The sequence below is a fragment of the Sinocyclocheilus anshuiensis genome, unplaced genomic scaffold, assembly GCF_001515605.1.
Source record: "Sinocyclocheilus anshuiensis isolate Anshui unplaced genomic scaffold, SAMN03320099.WGS_v1.1 scaffold300, whole genome shotgun sequence".
Lineage (NCBI taxonomy): Eukaryota > Metazoa > Chordata > Actinopteri > Cypriniformes > Cyprinidae > Sinocyclocheilus > Sinocyclocheilus anshuiensis.
The window spans coordinates 3,309,014-3,328,418 of record NW_015557379.1 but is presented as its reverse complement, the minus strand read 5'-3'; the positions used below and the strand labels follow the sequence as shown (position 1 = coordinate 3,328,418).

At 37.5% G+C, this 19,405-nt stretch overlaps 1 protein-coding gene across 1 annotated transcript in view; it reads right to left on the bottom strand.

Moving 5' to 3' along the window:
• Window positions 1–4,935: 4,935 nt before the first annotated feature.
• Window positions 4,936–19,405, bottom strand: part of btaf1 (BTAF1 RNA polymerase II, B-TFIID transcription factor-associated) — a 43,011-nt gene continuing 28,541 nt past the window's right edge. Inside the window, exons 20-38 of the mRNA XM_016474663.1 lie at window positions 18,402–18,837; window positions 17,808–17,992; window positions 17,573–17,726; window positions 15,133–15,242; window positions 14,832–15,033; window positions 14,090–14,238; window positions 13,727–13,879; window positions 12,941–13,062; window positions 12,665–12,832; window positions 12,492–12,569; window positions 12,283–12,412; window positions 11,685–11,826; window positions 11,375–11,505; window positions 10,983–11,108; window positions 10,748–10,900; window positions 8,877–9,088; window positions 8,621–8,780; window positions 7,441–7,611; window positions 4,936–5,862 (exon numbers count right to left, since the gene is read on the bottom strand). Of these exons, the coding sequence (XP_016330149.1) occupies window positions 5,710–5,862; window positions 7,441–7,611; window positions 8,621–8,780; window positions 8,877–9,088; window positions 10,748–10,900; window positions 10,983–11,108; window positions 11,375–11,505; window positions 11,685–11,826; window positions 12,283–12,412; window positions 12,492–12,569; window positions 12,665–12,832; window positions 12,941–13,062; window positions 13,727–13,879; window positions 14,090–14,238; window positions 14,832–15,033; window positions 15,133–15,242; window positions 17,573–17,726; window positions 17,808–17,992; window positions 18,402–18,837 (3,135 nt within the window). The 3' untranslated portion in view covers window positions 4,936–5,709. The remainder of the gene's footprint in view (window positions 5,863–7,440; window positions 7,612–8,620; window positions 8,781–8,876; window positions 9,089–10,747; window positions 10,901–10,982; window positions 11,109–11,374; window positions 11,506–11,684; window positions 11,827–12,282; window positions 12,413–12,491; window positions 12,570–12,664; window positions 12,833–12,940; window positions 13,063–13,726; window positions 13,880–14,089; window positions 14,239–14,831; window positions 15,034–15,132; window positions 15,243–17,572; window positions 17,727–17,807; window positions 17,993–18,401; window positions 18,838–19,405) is intronic.

The window sequence follows — 19,405 nt, the reverse complement described above, 5'->3', positions numbered from 1 at the left end:
CACAGTACATAGTACATTTACAAAAAGGATATATTTATCTATATACACATAGATAATACATTTTGGGTGTTTTAAAGAAGATATATATATATATATACACACAGTACATTTACAAAAAGGATATATTTATCTATATACACATAGATAATACATTTTGGGTGTCAGACGTTTTAAAGAAGCATGCACTTATTGTGAAAAACAGAGTGGTAGGAAATTCCCCCCTAGATGACGACAAAAAAAGTTACCAAAGGTAAAATGAATTCATTACGAAAATCATGTTTAAGTGAGCTGTAAAAAAACAACAAAAAAAAACACTTGCGTTATTAAGAGTAAAACGCCATTTGCTCTCCATGTTGAAATGAATAGTAATACCTCATGCATGCATCTCTTTCTGTCCGCTTCGTTTTTTTAGGCTTAATTTTTTACGAGTTTTTAGTATTATCTTCATGTAATGCTGCAATAGCTTTTGCTGCTAAATCCATGGTATGAGTCCATACCGTCATACTTTATTCAGGCGAACGAGCGCTCCAAAGGGTCTCTCCGAAACTGCATGTCAAATGAGTCTGTGATGCATGCTGTAAAATCGGGTCTCACTTTCATTTCCCCCACGAGGGGTGAGCGATATGGAGCACTACGGAAGCTTATTTCCTCCACAGAATCAAAAATAAAAAAGCTAATTGCATCTATCTCACAAATCTGACTGAAAAATTGACAAATTCAGAATTGTGAGCGGGGAAAAGTTTGAATTCTGAGATATAATCTCGCAATTACGAGGAAAAAAAGTCAGCATTGTTAGATGAAAAGTTTGTTACATTTTTTTTTTTATTCCATGGCAAAAACAAGATCACAATTCTGACTTTTTCTCACAATTGAGGGTTTATATCTGACAATCCTGACTTTTCTTCTCAAAACTGTGAAGGAAAAAAAAAGTCAGAATTGTGCGATATAAACTTAGAATTGCAAGATGTTAAATTACAATTGCGAGATAAACTTGCAATTCTGAGAAGAAAGGTCTAAGATATAAACTCGAAATTGAGAGAAAAATGTTGAATTGTGAGATAAAAAGTCGCATATTCTGATTTTTATTTATTTATTTTTGTTTGTATTTATTTTTTTGGCAGAGTCAGAATTGTTTTTGGGTTTTTTTGTATTCCATGGTGGAAACTCGCAAGCTCACAAATTATTTTTTTTTTTGCATAATTCTTACTTTGTTTATATCTCACAATTCTGACTTTTCTCAGAATTGCACGTTTATTTCATATAAACTTGCAATTACAGTTCAACTTCTCACAGTTGTGAGATATAAACTCAGAATTGTGAGTTTAAAAAGTCTTTTATTTTTAATTTTTTTTGGCAGAAATAAGCTTCCACAGAGCACAAACTGGGCATGACAGGAATAGGCCTACTGCAAAAAAAAAGAAAGAAATACAAATTAAAAAAAAACAAGAGACGGGCCAGATGACAGAACCGCTCAACCCAGTTAGATGTAGGATCTTCTAGCGTTCCACAGAGCACAAACTGGGCATGACAGGAATAGGCCTACTGCAAAAAAAAAGAAAGAAATACAAATTAAAAAAAACAAGAGACGGGCCAGATGACAGAACCGCTCAACCCAGTTAGATGTAGGATCTTCTAGCAAAATGTCTTCTAACAGGTGAAGTAATTTTTGCAGTGATTGTTCATAGAATTGTGCAATTTTTATACACTATGTAGTTCGGTTAGACGACGCCTAGAACTGTGATTCGCTTGAACTGTTATTGATGTCTGACATGGAACGTCCTGTGAAACTAGCGTATGTAAACATACGGTCCACTTCTGCTAGTTAGCGTCCCGTCAGAACCAAAGAGCTGTCCGACTCGAAACGACCAATTACACTACGTTACACGCCGACGATTCACAATACTGTGTCCGACCGGTGACTCTGGGAGAATAAGCGAACACTGGCTTGAAATCACTTACCTAACTTTGCGATACGGCGGGCGGAATTACCTCACGTAACCGCTGCATTTATATCCAGATTATCCAGCAAAGCTTGAAGTAGAATCATGTCGAAACTAAATTGAGAGATGGTGGAGAGGAACGCGTCTTGGCTGCTTTTTTTTTTGTCAAAAAAAAAAAAACTGTCAGCTTTAGGTTGGCACGTTTAGTTCGTTAGTCTGAAAAAACGACAAATGCGAACAATACTTTTGTACCGATGGAGAAAAAGGATTGTGGGTAACCCTGATCCCAATGATGGTGAATTCTGGGTGTGTTTGTGATATTTCTTTCCCTGCCCAGATTTTTCTATGTTTGTTCCTTCTGTGTAGTAGATTTGTTATGCACTACTCTTTGTATTTGGATGGTTGAACAGTCAGCGTTGTTTTGTTTTGTTTTTTTAAATAGAAAAATGTGTGCTTTCTGACTGACTAATCTTTTGCAATACCTCAATTTTGAAATATAATAGGAGAGAGATTGATATTTTCTAAGTAAGTTTATTCAAATAAAGACTATATATATTAATTTAATTCTGCTAGAGAAAAAAAAAAAAGATTTAACAGATGCTTAATTTTATTTTTGTCATGCTTATTTGCTTTTAATTTTATTTTTGGAAAAAAAAAATTAAAAACAAAAACAACTGAAGGAGTTCGAGCTGTATTATTTTAATACTGTAGGAAGCTGTCCCTGCTGCGACATCACCGTGTTCCACAAACAAACATCTGATCTTATTACTATTATAAAATATATATATTTTATATAAATATATATATTCTATAAGCAACTAAGCCGTCAGGTGCTTATAAACATACTACTTAGGTTTTTATATATTTACAATCAGACCTAAGCTGAAAATCTTCTGTTTGTTATATTTTTATGTTTGGTGAAATGTGTTCCCCTTTGTTTTGTAAAGCGCACATGCCCCGATTTGTTCGTTTAGGGATAACAGAAAAGTTATGATTTTTGGCAAGATGGAGAGAAAAGAATGTTCATTTGGGAAGCTGGAAAGATATTAAACGTTTCCACTTTCAAGCCCCAGATGTGGTGGCCTTCTACTCACCCAAGACTTGAATTAGTCCCTTTTTTAAAGGCTGAGAACCTCGATTCTTTGTTGTAATGTGCAATACTGTTTGTACTGTTTGTAAAAAAGAAAAAAAGAGCAGAAAAAGGCATAAATCTTTATTGCAGATTTATTTTCACTGCGAGCATTGTGATTCACTAAAATCATTTCTACTGTGTGTTTACTCGACGTGCTAGTACCTTCCAGTAGTAATGTAGCCTTTGTACTGAGACATATTTTAGATATTTTTTGCAAAAAAGAATTAAAACACTTACATATTTTCCATTATTTTTTATTTGCTTTCTTTACACACTTATTTCTCAACCATTAATGTTAGCTATTTCTGGGGGAGACTTTCATATCTGTTCATATTCATATTATTTTGTATTTTTATGTGAAATAAATTAATTTTATGACGCTAATTCTTACTTTTTTTTTTTTTTAAGTTGAAAACTTTGTAAGATTGTTACTAAAATGTCTAGATTTTTGAAATGCAAAGCTTGTTGCTTACATAAGTGTGATTGGGGAGAATTAGTTGCACACAAAAATGAACAGCAATCATGGTTAGTAATATAATGTGATTGAAATGTAACAATGAATGGGCAATAAAAAAATAAATAACGGCAGAATGGAGCAAATGTGAGGTTGTTGTGGTGAAACCCAGTCAAGACGTAAAGCCAAGAAGCTCTGCAGCTCCACATTCACAGTCACAATACAGTCTGTGTATTTAACTGAGACGCATGATATTTCCCAGAATGCATTTTACTTATGAGCAGAGTGTAGTGGAGTAGATTTGATGGTAGTAATGACCTTTCAAAGTCAAAACACAAACATGAAAATTCCCTTGACTAAGACATACCTCGTTTTCCTTCAAACCATCTTGTCTTAAGAGTTTCCTACATTGCAACCATTTGAACCTTTGTTAAGCTGTGCTGTATAGTTATAAAATGTCCTGTGTTTAGTGACACTTTCACACACACAAAAAATCTTGTCTAATGTTTAGTCGGGTCATTTTGGCTTGTGGTTTTTCTCTTCTACCACACTTTTAGCTCCATTTGTCATTTTTAAAAATGATTAAAAACCTATTTTTTCCCAATGCAGTTTAACTTTTAATTTGATAGTTCACATCTGGTTCCATCTGCGCAAGGCTTTGAGATTGTGATCTTGGACCTCTGCTTGTCTAACTTTGCAGTAAAACTGTGATTAAAGGATTTTTGGGATAAAATAAGCGCAGTGCTGCTAATGCTTACTAGCTTTTCCCACCGTCATGATTTTTCCCTTTTCTGTACTAAACAGCAAATCTTATTAAATGTAATTGTATGACACTGTGAAACATGGTCATCTTTTGCACGGTCTCGTTCTCTTCTTGTAGAATTTCACTGCTGAAATGCAAACAAACTAACCACCTGCTGCAGGAAATTAAAATTAATTACCTAAAATATTAAAGTAGCTTATTTTTTCCTGACACTTTTCACCACAGATGTACATGAGAAGTCGTGAAACTGAACTTCAATATCTTGAACCGCAGGTGAAAGCAGCAAGACAGTAATATTCTATAAAACGGATGCCAAAAAAAACACAAAAAAAAACAGCTGATGCCAATATAGGATTTTTTGTTTTAATCAAACATCCACAAAAAAAACGATAAAACAATTGCGGTCTTTGCGGTATTAAAAATATTGCACACTGCGGCACATGTACCCATTTTATAACAGCATAAAAAAAAAAAATACATAGCCTGTATATTTTTTTTACCGGTTTCAGTGGCTGAATTTTTGGAGGGCTCTTGCAATGTTATTTTACCTGGCTGCTGTTTAAAAATAATACATTAAAATAATATATAAACATGAGCAGCTATACCAGATATAATGAAGCATTTAAGTGTCATGTAGCGCTTTTTGTTTTTTTGGTGTAATTTGCTAGATGGTTTATTTAAATTGGATTTATTTTGGCATAATGTACATATTGGCATATTATATACACACTTCAGTGAATTCTGTAATACATGACATTTAAATACTCCATAAATGCAGACAGACACAGACAAGGCATTTTAAAGAGAGCTCATTAGAATTTATTAAAATTCTACCAGCTTACCCAAAAAGGCAAATAACAGAAATATTTAGTTAATTTTTTCCTTTTAAAACTCTACAATGTTTCCGAGGCCATTGTCCTGCTGCTCTTCCAGCTGTCCCTAAAGATCTGTCAGTGCACGTAAGACTTCTGATGGAGCAGCAGCTACAAGCCCTTCATAATCCTACAGGAGTTAGTCAAGCGCCTCCTTGTGGTCTGGATGAACCATTAAAGTCATTCTGCGGAAGCGTTTCAGTGCGTTCCAGTTCTGGTCTCACCAGCTCCCTTCATTCAGTTATGAAATACCATCATCACAGATACTGACGGTGAGTTCTGGAAATCCTGAGGTTCAAATGTTGTCATCTGTACAACACTCAACTTTGTAAGATTAGCTTAAAGACTTCCTCCAGTGACGCATTAATAACGGACAGTTTTAGATCTCAAATCTCGAGCGAATTGTAAGAACCTACAGGAAGAGGAAGAGCTGTAAAACGAGCGTTAGACTGGAGTGTTTAAGGCTACAGTGCTTGCGCACATCTCTCCGTTGTCCAATCAGACGGCTTCAAGTCATTTCTGGTTTTGTTGCGCATGTTGACCTGGGCTCACTTAAGTGAGTGCATGAAGCTGTCCAGGTCGTATTCGTTCTCGTACTGCTGCTGGTCCCACAGGTCACCCAGCCCATCCAGAACAGACTTCATACTGGCTTGACCAGAGGACGACGACGCTGCCGCCTCGCTCTTCTCTGCTTTATTATTCTAAACATCAACACAAAGCATCAGTATGAATGTGCATTTCTGTCAATCCCTGGTATTAAATTAATGTATGTACGCTGCCTCATGGGATGGTGTTTTGTATGCATGCAACAGCAGCCTGTTAGGACTGACGGTTTCTGCAGGATTTTTAAGCTCAAATTTAAGACCTTTTTAAGACCTGCACAAATAAAATTAATACCATGAGCGAAGTAGGGCAATGTCTATAGTACCATATTAAACTGTAAAATTACTGTAAAAAGCATAATTTACAGTTCAGATACAAGTTTTCACAAAAACAAAAAGTTTAATAAAATGATAAACTTTACATTCCAGCCTTTAAACCATTTTTAAGAAAATGGATGAGTCCAAAGTATTAATTATATTAATTTAAACTATTATCATCAATAAATTATTATATCAATTAAATAACATAAATTAGGGGTGTGCGATATTGACAAAAAATGATATCTCGATAATTTTCTGGGATTTTATCGATAACAATAATTAGACAATATTTTGCTGAATGTGTTATTGTGCTGATATCTCTAATTGTGCTGACAGCTGACTCCTGAATTTTTTTATATTCTTCATATTCTGTGTGGTTAGTTCACAGCAGTGATAGAAATTAATCATTTCCAACAAGTTTTATGGGCATTTTTACCTTTAAGCCATTTCTTCTAAAAGTGTGCACCATCGTTTGAGTCAAATTCTTGCATTTGGGCTTTTACCAAGCAAATGAAATCAGTTTCAACCAAATGTATCTTTGCAATGCAGAGGAAACACAGAGGCTGCATTAGAAGTGGCATTTAGATGCATTTACACACTGTTTAACGCAGCTCTGAGGGACATGGAATACTTTAACCTGCAGTTACAAATGCATAAATAATGTTTTGACATTTTAAACATAAAACATTGAAAACTGATGTTTGAAACTATTTTTAAAATGAAAAGGTACCTTAAATGTGAAATTAAAACTGCCAGTAGGTGGCAGCATGTCACTATTAAGTGAGTCATTGCGATTGAACCGAATCATTTAAATGGTTGATTTATTCAGGAATGAAACACCATCATGTTGCTCAGAGACGCAAAACAGCACTGTGGCTGTGTTTGGAATGATTTTTGTTGGAGAAATAGAGCAAAAACAGGAAATATGGTGTCTAAAACGTAAGTCTCTTAATATTAACTTCTTGTTTATTGAACTGTTGTATAAAATCAATATCACATTTGTAATCATGCGGACTTTTGGAGAAAAAAACGGCACATTCAAAATGCTCATTCATTCTGACAGCAGGTGGAGCGTTTGGTAGAAATATCACTGTTTCCCCGGTAACAGCAGAACACAAAGCAGCACAGCACCGGACTCTGAACCTGCAGTGCTCATATTTCATAGCCTTCTTACGTTTAATCGTCACATTAAGCATATTGCTATTCTGGTCTTTTCGTCCCCAAATGTAAGACCTCTTGAAATCATAATTAAGACTTTCTTGTACAATTTAAGACTTTTTAAGGCCTTAAATTTGATACAACTAAATTTAAGACTTTTAAAGACTTTTTTAAGACCCGTGGAAACCCTGGACTGACCTTGTCCAGTGTGAAGAGGTTGAGCAGCTGTTCTGTGCCCATGCTCTGCAGGCTGGCGTTCTCTTGGCTGATGACTGTATTTGCAATGGTCATCTTAAATTTCTGCAGACCCATAATCTTCTCCTCCAGCGTGCCCCGTGTGATGAGACGATACACATTCACCACACGTTTCTGAAACACACAGACATGCATGTAGTATGAATGCAAAGGTTCACAGTTTACATGTGGCCCAAAAATCAGATTTTTCCCTATTTTTGCAACACGACTTAAGTATAAACAGACAAGTCAGAATGTGATTTTTGTGGAAATGTCACGAGATGAATAAATGAATACTGAAGTGGGTAACTACAAAAAAATAAAAATAATTTGCAAAATAAGCACACAAAAAAAAAAAAACCTTCAAAACAGAAAACAAAAAAGCATACACACAAAGAAAAAAGCATGAAAAAAAAACATAAAAAGCAAGACAAAAAACAAACTTTAAAACAGACAAAAAACAGCAAAAACTCAAAGCAAAACATGCAATAAAATAGCACTAAAAAAAACAACAAAACATTAAAGGGGTCATATGATGCGATTTCAAGTTTTCCTTTCTCTTTGGAGTGTTATAAGCTCTTGGTGCATAAAGAAGATCTGTAAAGTTGCAAAGACTAAAGTCTCAAATCCAAAGAGATATTCTTTATAAAAGTTAAGAGTCAACCACGCCTACCTAAAACAGCTTGTTCTAACACGCCCCCACATGTCTACGTCACGATGTGGAAATATTAGCATAATGCCACCCAAATGTGCACGCAAAGAAGGCGTGGTTTCAGGAACCGTAGTAGTGTTGATGCAGCCATGTCAGGGAGACGCTGTGTTTCAGTGCGAAAGCAAAAGCACTTTATTTGGCCTTTCGGAAGTAGATACAATTAGGAATCATTGGTTAAGATTTATTTACAACAGAACAGCACAACCCAGATGTTCGAATTTGTGCAACGCATTTTATGGATTTTTTGAACCTAGAAGAGTACAAGGCTGGCTGTGCTGAAAAATAATGTGTTTTTTGAACATTAAAGCATGTCAACATATTCTGTTACACCAAATACACAAAATAATGATCTTTAAAATAGCATCATATGACCCCTTTAATAAAAAAAGCAAAACAGAAACACACACCCAAAACAAAACAATTCTTCCGTACCTGTCCTATTCTGTGTGCTCGATCCATGGCCTGCAAGTCTCTCATGGGGTTCCAGTCATGCTCCACAAACACAACGGTATCTGCTCCAGTCAGATTCAAACCCAGCCCACCCACATGGGTAGTGAGCAGCAGAACATCTATGGATGGGTCATTATTGAACCTGTAGAAGAAGAAAAAAAGAAATCCCATATAGCGACCCACATCGAACTACCCATGAGATTAAATATTTCCAGGGTAGTTTGCGTGGCTGTTTCACCTAGAGACTATGGAGTGTCTGAGGCCGGCCTGAACGCTTCCATCCAGCCTGAGGTAGGTGACTGTGGGCAGCTGTGCTTTGAGCAGATCCTGCTCCACGATGTCCAACATGCTCTTCAGTTGGCAGAAGATCAGAATGCGGTGCTGGGCCACCACAGCCTCTGTGCCACCATCAGCTGCTCCAGCAGAACCCAGTCCACAGTCCAACAGCAGCTACAAAGCAAAAATAAATACATGCTGCTGTTACTACGGTGTTGTCTGTTTGTATTTTACACTAGATGGCATTTGATGATCATTTGACAAATGAAAAAAAGGATGTACAAATGTGGCTGATTAAAAAAAATAAAAACTCAATATTGGCTGATATTAATTATTAATGAATTGGCTTAAAAATTGAATTTTTAAGAAAAAAATAATATTGGCTGATTTCAATGATATATAAAAAAAAAAAAAAAAAAACTTTAATAGCAGTTGATATTGATAACAATTATATATATAACAAATATAACAAGGGCATGTTTTGGTAGTATAGATAAGTGGACGCACCTGTTTGAGGGCTGAGAGTTTTGGGGCGTGCAGAATGTCTCTGAGGTTGGAGTGCTGGCTGCTCAGCTGTTCTGTGATGTGTTTGTACTCTGGGTGTTGAGGGGTCAGCACCAGTGCTGGGTGATTACACAGCTTCCTCAGATACTGCAGAGCCTGAAACATCCAACACAAACATTAGACTATTCGACTGAGAGGAGGATAATCTTGTGCTCTTATAAGACTTCCTGGGATCAACCTGGAAGACGTGTCCGGTGGCCTTTAATTTGGGTTTCTCTTCCTCCTCTTGCATAGACGCAGTGGAAATAACGTCATCCACGTTCACCTTTGCACGAGACTTTGCAAAGTCCTCATACAGTTGAACCTGAGCAGGCACAGGTGAAAGAACAAAAGTTATATGCAACTAATCATTTAAAAAAAAAAACATTTTTTATAATAGAATAAGAAATTGAATTCATATTAACTGAAGGATTTTAATGTTTTGTGATTCCTACTAAGAAAGCTAAAGTGAACTATGCACGGTTTGTAGTGGCACTGTACAGATCCCATCTGACAAACAATGAAATCACAGAATCTTGCTGTAATCACCAGCCGCATCCATGATAAACATCCTGTGTTTGTGTTTTGTACCTGTAGAGGACTGAGGTTGCAGTAGTAATCTTGTATGATCTTGGGTGGCAGATCTTGAAGCACATCATCCTTCATTCTCCTCAGTAAGAAGGGCAGAACCTGTCTATGCAGCGCTTCCATTGCCAGCACACCTCAAAAACACATCAAAACATTATTTTCACAACATAAAGAATCCTTCATAGTCTTATAATAGGGTACAGTCCAAGTGATTCCCTTAGTACGAAGCATAAAAGGTTGAAGAAAAGCTTCACACTGAGAAGACTGTGGTCCTACAATGAGGAGACCGAGAGATGTAAAAAAAAAATCACACCTGCTTCCTGTTCACGTGAGGAACTTTTAGCATCTCGACTGGCGAGGATGGGCTTCCCGTAGCGGGCAGCAAACTGACGCTCAGTGCCAAGAAAGCCTGGCATCAGGAAGTCAAAGAGAGACCACAACTCCAGAACATTGTTCTACAGAGACAGGAAAACACAAGTACAGGCATTAGCTTGTCAAATTCAAACTTGACTGTTTTAGCCAAAATTCATGCACATGTCAGCAAAATCTAAAAGGCACACTATCATGAGGTTTAGGTCAGTAAGATTTTTTTTAAATAACTGAATACTTTATTAACTTTAATAGCAGTTGATATTGATAACAATTATATATATAACAAATATAACAAGGGCATGTTTTGGTAGTATAGATAAGTGGACGCACCTGTTTGAGGGCTGAGAGTTTTGGGGCGTGCAGAATGTCTCTGAGGTTGGAGTGCTGGCTGCTCAGCTGTTCTGTGATGTGTTTGTACTCTGGGTGTTGAGGGGTCAGCACCAGTGCTGGGTGATTACACAGCTTCCTCAGATACTGCAGAGCCTGAAACATCCAACACAAACATTAGACTATTCGACTGAGAGGAGGATAATCTTGTGCTCTTATAAGACTTCCTGGGATCAACCTGGAAGACGTGTCCGGTGGCCTTTAATTTGGGTTTCTCTTCCTCCTCTTGCATAGACGCAGTGGAAATAACGTCATCCACGTTCACCTTTGCACGAGACTTTGCAAAGTCCTCATACAGTTGAACCTGAGCAGGCACAGGTGAAAGAACAAAAGTTATATGCAACTAATCATTTAAAAAAAAAAAAATTTTTTATAATAGAATAAGAAATTGAATTCATATTAACTGAAGGATTTTAATGTTTTGTGATTCCTACTAAGAAAGCTAAAGTGAACTATGCACGGTTTGTAGTGGCACTGTACAGATCCCATCTGACACACAATGAAATCACAGAATCTTGCTGTAATCACCAGCCGCATCCATGATAAACATCCTGTGTTTGTGTTTTGTACCTGTAGAGGACTGAGGTTGCAGTAGTAATCTTGTATGATCTTGGGTGGCAGATCTTGAAGCACATCATCCTTCATTCTCCTCAGTAAGAAGGGCAGAACCTGTCTATGCAGCGCTTCCATTGCCAGCACACCTCAAAAACACATCAAAACATTATTTTCACAACATAAAGAATCCTTCATAGTCTTATAATAGGGTACAGTCCAAGTGATTCCCTTAGTACGAAGCATAAAAGGTTGAAGAAAAGCTTCACACTGAGAAGACTGTGGTCCTACAATGAGGAGACCGAGAGATGTAAAAAAAAAATCACACCTGCTTCCTGTTCACGTGAGGAACTTTTAGCATCTCGACTGGCGAGGATGGGCTTCCCGTAGCGGGCAGCAAACTGACGCTCAGTGCCAAGAAAGCCTGGCATCAGGAAGTCAAAGAGAGACCACAACTCCAGAACATTGTTCTACAGAGACAGGAAAACACAAGTACAGGCATTAGCTTGTCAAATTCAAACTTGACTGTTTTAGCCAAAATTCATGCACGTCAGCAAAATCTAAAAGGCACACTATCATGAGGTTTAGGTCAGTAAGATTTTTTTAAAATAACTGAATACTTTATTCAGCAAAGACATTCAATTCACTAAAAGTGACAGGAAGGCATTTATAATTCTATTTCAAATGAATGCTGTTCTTATGAACTTTCTATTCATTAATGAATTCTAAAACAAATGCATCGTTTTAATCACTGATAAGAAGAAATGTTTCTTGAGCATCAAAAGAACGATTTCTGAAGGATCATGTGACACTGAAGACTGGAGTAATGTCTTCTGAGCATTCTCCTTTGCCAATATTATTGTTTTTACTGACCCAATATTTTTGAACAGTACTGTATACAAGCCCTCCAAGAGCTCAATTCTCACCTGAATGGGCGTTCCTGAGAGGATTATTCTGTAGTTGGCAGTTAACTGCTTGATCGCTTTAGAAAGTTTGGTCTTTCCATTCTTTATGACGTGACCCTCGTCAAGGACACAGTAATTAAATTTAATATCCCTGTATGAGAAAATAACATTGAAACAATGACACTTTCTTTCATCCCACTGTATATGAAGAATTATAAACAAGTTGTTACCTGAAAAAGTCAATGTCATTTCTAACGACATCATACGAGGCAACAACGAGATTGTGTTTCTTCACCTGGTGCTGCAACCTGCATAGAATGAAACAGAAAATTGCACATGCATTTCCTATTAAATTTTTATTAAAGTCAATATTTATTTAACAAGTAATTTCTTATGATGGTACCATGCTCTTTCCGTAGGGGGGCCAGTATAGTGCAAAGGATTGAGATACTCTTTAGAGCAGAACTTCCCGACCTCATCCACCCAGTGTCCCGTCAGGGTGGGCGGACACACAACTATGGAGGGCAAAGGGCAACAGTCGGGAGCCTTTGACCTGGCGTACTCCTGAGCCCTGCACACATGCAGCAACACAGTTTAGCAGGTCAAATAAAGCCTTGCATTTTAACTATATAGAAATGCTGCAAAGCCCCGGGAAGGATGAAGTTGGTTTGGGGTGTACCTGAGGAAATGATCGCCTGCCAGAATACAGATAGACTGTAGGGTCTTACCCAGACCCATATCATCACACAAGATCCCATGAAGCTTGTACTTGTTCAAAAATGCCAGCCAGTTCACTCCATCCTACAAAAGAGAGCAGGACGAAGTTTAGAAACAAAGTCCGATTCAAATCACCAGCAATTTATGCAGTCAGACCTAGTGCTGGGCAGTATACCGGTTCATAATGAATTGTGGTGTTTATTTTTGTTATGATATGAATTTTTAAAATACCGCAAATTACATGCACTTTTTTGTTTGTTGTTTTTTTTAGTTTGTTACTCAGACGCAGGCAGTGCGCTGGATGAGACAAAAAAGTAATATAGCCAAAACAACCGCATAGCGTAGATGCATGTTGATTTTATCAGACAATGCCGTGATTATAAATGAGAGTGACTCCTGGTTAACATGTATTAAAAGGGGTCGTGTTTAGTCACTATTTAGTGTGGTATTTTTTGACAATATTCACTCATCATGACAGTAAAATAGGGCATTCCAAGTCAATATACTGCAGTATTTCCTCTCTCAATCAGTAGAAAATATGGTTAACACCCGGTCATGCATGAAAAAAAATACCGTGAAACCGGTATAATTTTGAAAAATACTGTGATTTAAATTTTTGGTCATACCGCCCAGCACTAGTCAGACCTTTTTGTTAATTACAGTTACTAGCCTCATTTCAATCTCTGGATTTGCCAAAAAATAAAAATAAAGACACCTCCATTGACAGAATCGTGAAAAGCAAAGACACCTGTTGGTATTTCCTGAGCTCTGCTTTGATGGGCACAGGAATCTTATAATTTTCCAGTTTCCTTCCATCAAGCAGCTGCTCGAGGAAGTGTCGTTCTCTGGCCTTCTGTCGAATTAGATCTTCAGACATAGACGGCGGGTCTGGGATTCCAGCCTGAAAGAAGAAAAAAGAAAAAAGAAAAAAAAACTAAGATGAAAAGGAAAATAGCTGCACAGAAGTTATGCAACAAAGTGATGAGTTCCACCGTACTGAGAACAGACATGCCTCAACATCCCTCAATTCAAACTCTCAGCTGAAAGTCTTGCATTATTAGAAAATATGAGATGCATGAATGCTGGATTATGCTCGTTACTGATCGCTCACCTCAAGAGGAAGCAGTCGGATCAGGGTTGCAAAGCACTGCGTGGCCATGAATCGCACGCTGTCACAGGGGTCACTCATACGGCCCAACACAGGGACCACCAACAGCACGATGTAGGGCACAATATCCACATCCAACTGCTCCATCACACCTGGACGCTGTGCTCAGGATAATATACGTGTTCTGAATGCCACTGTACACACTTTAAATGTTTGTACACTAGTGATTGAAAGTCTGAGGTCGGTAAGATTATGTTTTTGAAGTCTCTTAAGATCATCAAAGCTGCATTTATTTGATCAAAAATACAGGAAAAACAGTAATATGAAATATTTCAATTTAACAGCTTCCTATTTTAATACATTTTAAAGTGACAGCAAAGCTGAATTTTCAGCATCATTACTCCAGTCTTCAGTGTCACATGATCTTTCAGAAATCATTCTAACATGCTGATTTGCACCTCAAGAAACATTATATGAAAATAGATTTGAAATAGAAATCTTTTATAACATTACAAATGTATTTAATGTCAATTTTAATCCATTAAATGTATCCTTACTGAAAAATGTCCTAATTTCTTACTACTACTAATAATAATCATCATCTTACTGACCCCAAACTGGTAGTACGCCTTACTCTATTTCTAAGAATTTAGGAAGCATTATAATTTAACACCTACGTGAAATACAAAGGCACTTTTAATACAAGAAAAGAGCTTGATTTTCATTTGTGACATGCAGAGGATACAGGCCAGGGCTTCGATGGCTCCCTCCTGCTTGGTGTTGTCATCAATAGCACCCAACCAGGGAAGCACATGTTCCAGGAACACATTCATGGTCTCCATAGTAGCGATCTTGCTGAGCACGCCCACACAGCGTGCGGCCATGTGACGTACGGCTGTGTATGGATGTTGCAGACAGGTGCACAGGAGAGGCAACTGCTCCATCAACTGCATATATAGAGGCAACAGGAGACTGGTTAAAACTGCCACTGTTCATGTAGTGATACTAGATGTTCTTGAATGTTGTAAGTGTGTGTGTGTCCATACTAAAGGGTTGAGCTCTTGGGACATGGCTCCTGCTGTGACCTCCAGCACCTGCAGAGAGTTCACAAGCTCCTGAGCAACCGGGTCTCCCTGCTTCAGCAACTGGCTGGAATCTGCAACAAACACCAAATGAGGAACAGGAAGAGCATTTACTAAAGGAATAGTTCACCCAAAAATTTAAATTTATCCTCAGTCCATTTAAGATGTAGATGAGTTTGTTTCTTCATTGGAACAGGTTTGAATAAATTTAGCATTACATCACTTGCTCACCAATGGATCCTCTGCAGTGAATGGGTGCCGTCAGAATGAGTTCAATATGATAAAGGCACCACAATAAACAAAAAAGCTGCATGTTTGTAATGAACAAATTGTAACGTTTTCCCACGCTTTTGTTTGGGTATTTTGCTGGGGTGCCAGACAGGATTTCTGTCAGTAATTAGGTTTCTAGTAGAGAAAACGTACAAAGATCTCATGCAGTCTGATTTGTCTTACAAACAAATTTTGTAACCCGTAACTTAATGGTAAGGATTTTGCACCAGCAATCAATGCAATAATACCAATAATAATCACCTTTCAATAGAAAACACAACTCATTCAACACAACAGGACACATAGAATTGCACTCAAATATGTATATTCAGAAGCGAGAAAATTCAAGTGTCTGATAAAGACTTTTGATTAAAGAGGGGAAAAAAAACAAACAACAAAATCAGTTCAAAATTGTCCAGCCAAAAAATAGGCTACAAAGAGAGGACAGAAAAAAAAAAAATTAGTCCAGTTCAAAAATCAAGCAGTAGTTCAAACAGTAAGCAATCCACAGCAAATAGTTCAAATAGTCAAAATATTAGAAGAGAAGAGAAGAAAAAAGAAAGAAAAAATTAAATCCCCTATCAAAAACAGTCAACAGTCAAGTCAAACAGTCATCCACAGCAGTCTGAATTGTACTCACGACTCCTTTTTTAATAGTCTGGTACACATTTCCCGGGACTTCTTAGGCGCTGGTATATACAAGGCTGGAGGCTCCCACTCTGTTAATCCAGTTCAGGTTTTGGAACTACTCACTCGCATTGTTTTCCCTGCAGTGTCTCAACGACTGTCTGCTAGTCACATAATGTCGAGGATACTTTCCTTTGCCTAATCCGGGAAGAGGGATCACAGTAGAGCGCCGAGCACACTTTTGCCGCGGATAAAACAATAAATCGCCGCGGGAGTCTTCAAGAGGAGCTCCGCGAGGTATACTCAATGCCTCCTGGCTGCCGCCGCCATCTTGCCGTGGGTGATGCGCGTCAGCCAGATAAAGATAAAAAGGGCTGGACTAAAAACATCATCATCTTAATTCGTTAATTATAAAAATTACTGTAGATCCAAGAAATATTGACATTTTTGATATTTGTAGATAATGATCACAGAGTGATTTCACATATAAATGATGACTGATAAATGCAAGACAGATAAACAATTCATTGCAATTTAGTTATTTCATTTTGACTGTCACAAAATACATAAAACATTTTTAAACTTCAAACCGCTGCTATCTGCTAAAATATGAGTCCTCTGTCTATAATATTGCTTCCACTAGTGGAAAAAGTTGTCTTGTCTGAATCAGGAGAGACATATGCACAAGCACTGTTTATAACTGAAAACAGTTCAAAACAGTTCAAATACGCATGTCTGAATTTTAATGTGAGAGGACAACAGGAAAATTACTTTTTCACTGGAAGAAACTGTGGGGAAACTGGAGGATTACGGACTCATATTTTGGCCTAAAGCTGTGATTTAAAGTGAAAACGCCTTATTGATTGATTTATTACAAACACGCTAAGGGACACTTATTTCCCTTATAGTCGTGGCCTAATGGTTAGAGAGTCGGACTCGTAACCCAAAGGTTGTGGGTTCGAGTCTCGTACCGGCAGGGATTGTAGGTGGGGGGAGTGAATGTACAGCACTCTCTCCCACCTTCAATACCACGACTGAGGTGCCCTTGAGCAAGGCACCGAACCCCCAACTGCTCCCCGGGCGCCGCAGCATAAATGGCTGCCCACTGCTCCGGGTGTGTGTTCACGGTATGTGTGTGTTCACTGCTGTGTGTGTGCACTTTGGATGGGTAAATGCAGAGCACTAATTCCTAGTATGGGTCACCATACTTGGCCACATGTCACGTCACTAGTCACTAGTTTCCCATTTTCCGGCACCCATTCACTGCAGAGGATCCATTGGTGAACAAGTGATGTAATGCTACATTTCTTCAAATCTGTTCTCAACTCATCTTCATCTTGGATGCCTTGAAGGTATTTTAATAATTTTTTTTTATTTTTGGTGAACTGCTATTTTAAGAAATATTAATCTGAACTATAAAGAGCTTTTCACAAATCTCAATTCATTTTAATCAAAAACTCCACTGGGGAAACAAAAAAGGTTACGAACAAAGTTAAAGCAGACATACCAAATCCCTGAGCATCCAGCGCATTCCTCAGCGGACCGGTCATGGACTCCCACAGATATGGCAACGTTTTGGTCAACTCCTTACCAAAATGCCTGGCAACTGTCATCAAGCAGAACTCTGCCCCTCTCCTCTGGATAAGACATGGCTTCTTGCTCTAGGTTAGGATTACACAGAGACTCATATGAGATCACTGAAAAGAACACAGTAAAACTGCTAATTATAACGCTGTAAATACCTCATCTGTTTCTGTGGTAATGCTGCTTCCGAGGGACAGGTCATTGTTGGTAGTTTTGGGGGCTTTTGGTGTGGGTCCTCTCTTACTGGTGATGGCAAAAGCTGCTTTCTGATGCCGGTAAAGGGTGATGATGCCCTTTGACTTGTTCACCATGTGATGCATCGCATCCTTCTCTGCCACAGATGCTGCAGGATAGATTAAATACAACACCTCTAAAACCCCTGAAACAACAGGGCTCACATTTTAAAATTAAACCGCAACATGCAAATTAAATAGGATGCACCAAAATATTTCTTTCTTGACATTATCAATATGATTAACAAATATGATTATCAAATAAAAAAAATTAAAAAAAACCTTACAAAAACTTTTTTTTTATTTTATATTTTATAAAATTAATTTTAAATGGGCCAGAATGGACCTTAACAGTAGAATTAATTAGTAGAAATCAATTATAAATACTTCACTTAAATGTTGCATTAAATTGAAACACTTTACAAACAATTTACGCACAAATTCGTTCTGATCATGTTTCATAAATATAGCTAATGAAAATATGGGATATGGGAATCGGAGATAAGGTCTTCCTCTCACCTTTACTGCTCTCTTGTATTGCTGGAGTGCTGGCTGGCGGGACAGGACATGCAGCACTAGGGGTGAGCATTGGATCTACACACACCGAGCTGCAGAGATTCTTCACGATCTTGGCATTCGGGCAGGGAGATCTGGCAGCGCACAGCTGCAGCAGGCGGGCAATGTTGGAGGCTGCATAACCCTGGACGAGCGTGTTCTCTTCGCGGCGGGCCGCCTCCATCAGGGGCCTGACAACAGGATTGAGTTTATCCGGTAGCATGGCAAGTCCAACCACAGCGCAGGCAGTGAAGGTATGAACTCTCAGCTGCAGCTGCTGCCACTCTGCGCTGGTCTCGCACACAGTGGAATGAGCCTGCAACCTCTTGCTGTCCACCAGCTGGAACTGACGTGATTTGAGGTTCAGAGAGGAGGTGCATTCTGAGAAGATGGTGGTCACCTAGAGAGAATTAGGAGATGAAAACTAGTCATTTTGGAGACATTAATTCAATGTGGCATACAGTACACATACAGGCTCTACTTAGTTGCCTTGCTATCTCCTGTCTTACTGAAATGTATGGATTTTTTTTCTGCTGAGATTATCACAAAGCATTATGGTATGGCCTTCACAAAGGACACATGGTTTTGGAAAAGAGCTCTAGATTTTTGGCATCCTTTTGACATCTATATAAATTCTACACATGTGAAATATAATAACAACAATAATAATACTTTATATTATTATTATTATTATTATACACTTAATATAAATGAAAACTATAACAATCATAAAATTATATAATTATTTTAGAAATTATGACACAATATTTTTTATTATTTATAAATGTAAATATGTAATATTTAACATTAATAATTTATTATTATACACTATTATTATAAATAAGCTAATAACAAAAAATATAAAATAATTTTAGAAATTATATGTATACTTTATATTATTATTATACACTATTAATATAAATGAAAACTATAATAACAAAAATATAAATATAATAATTTTAGAAATT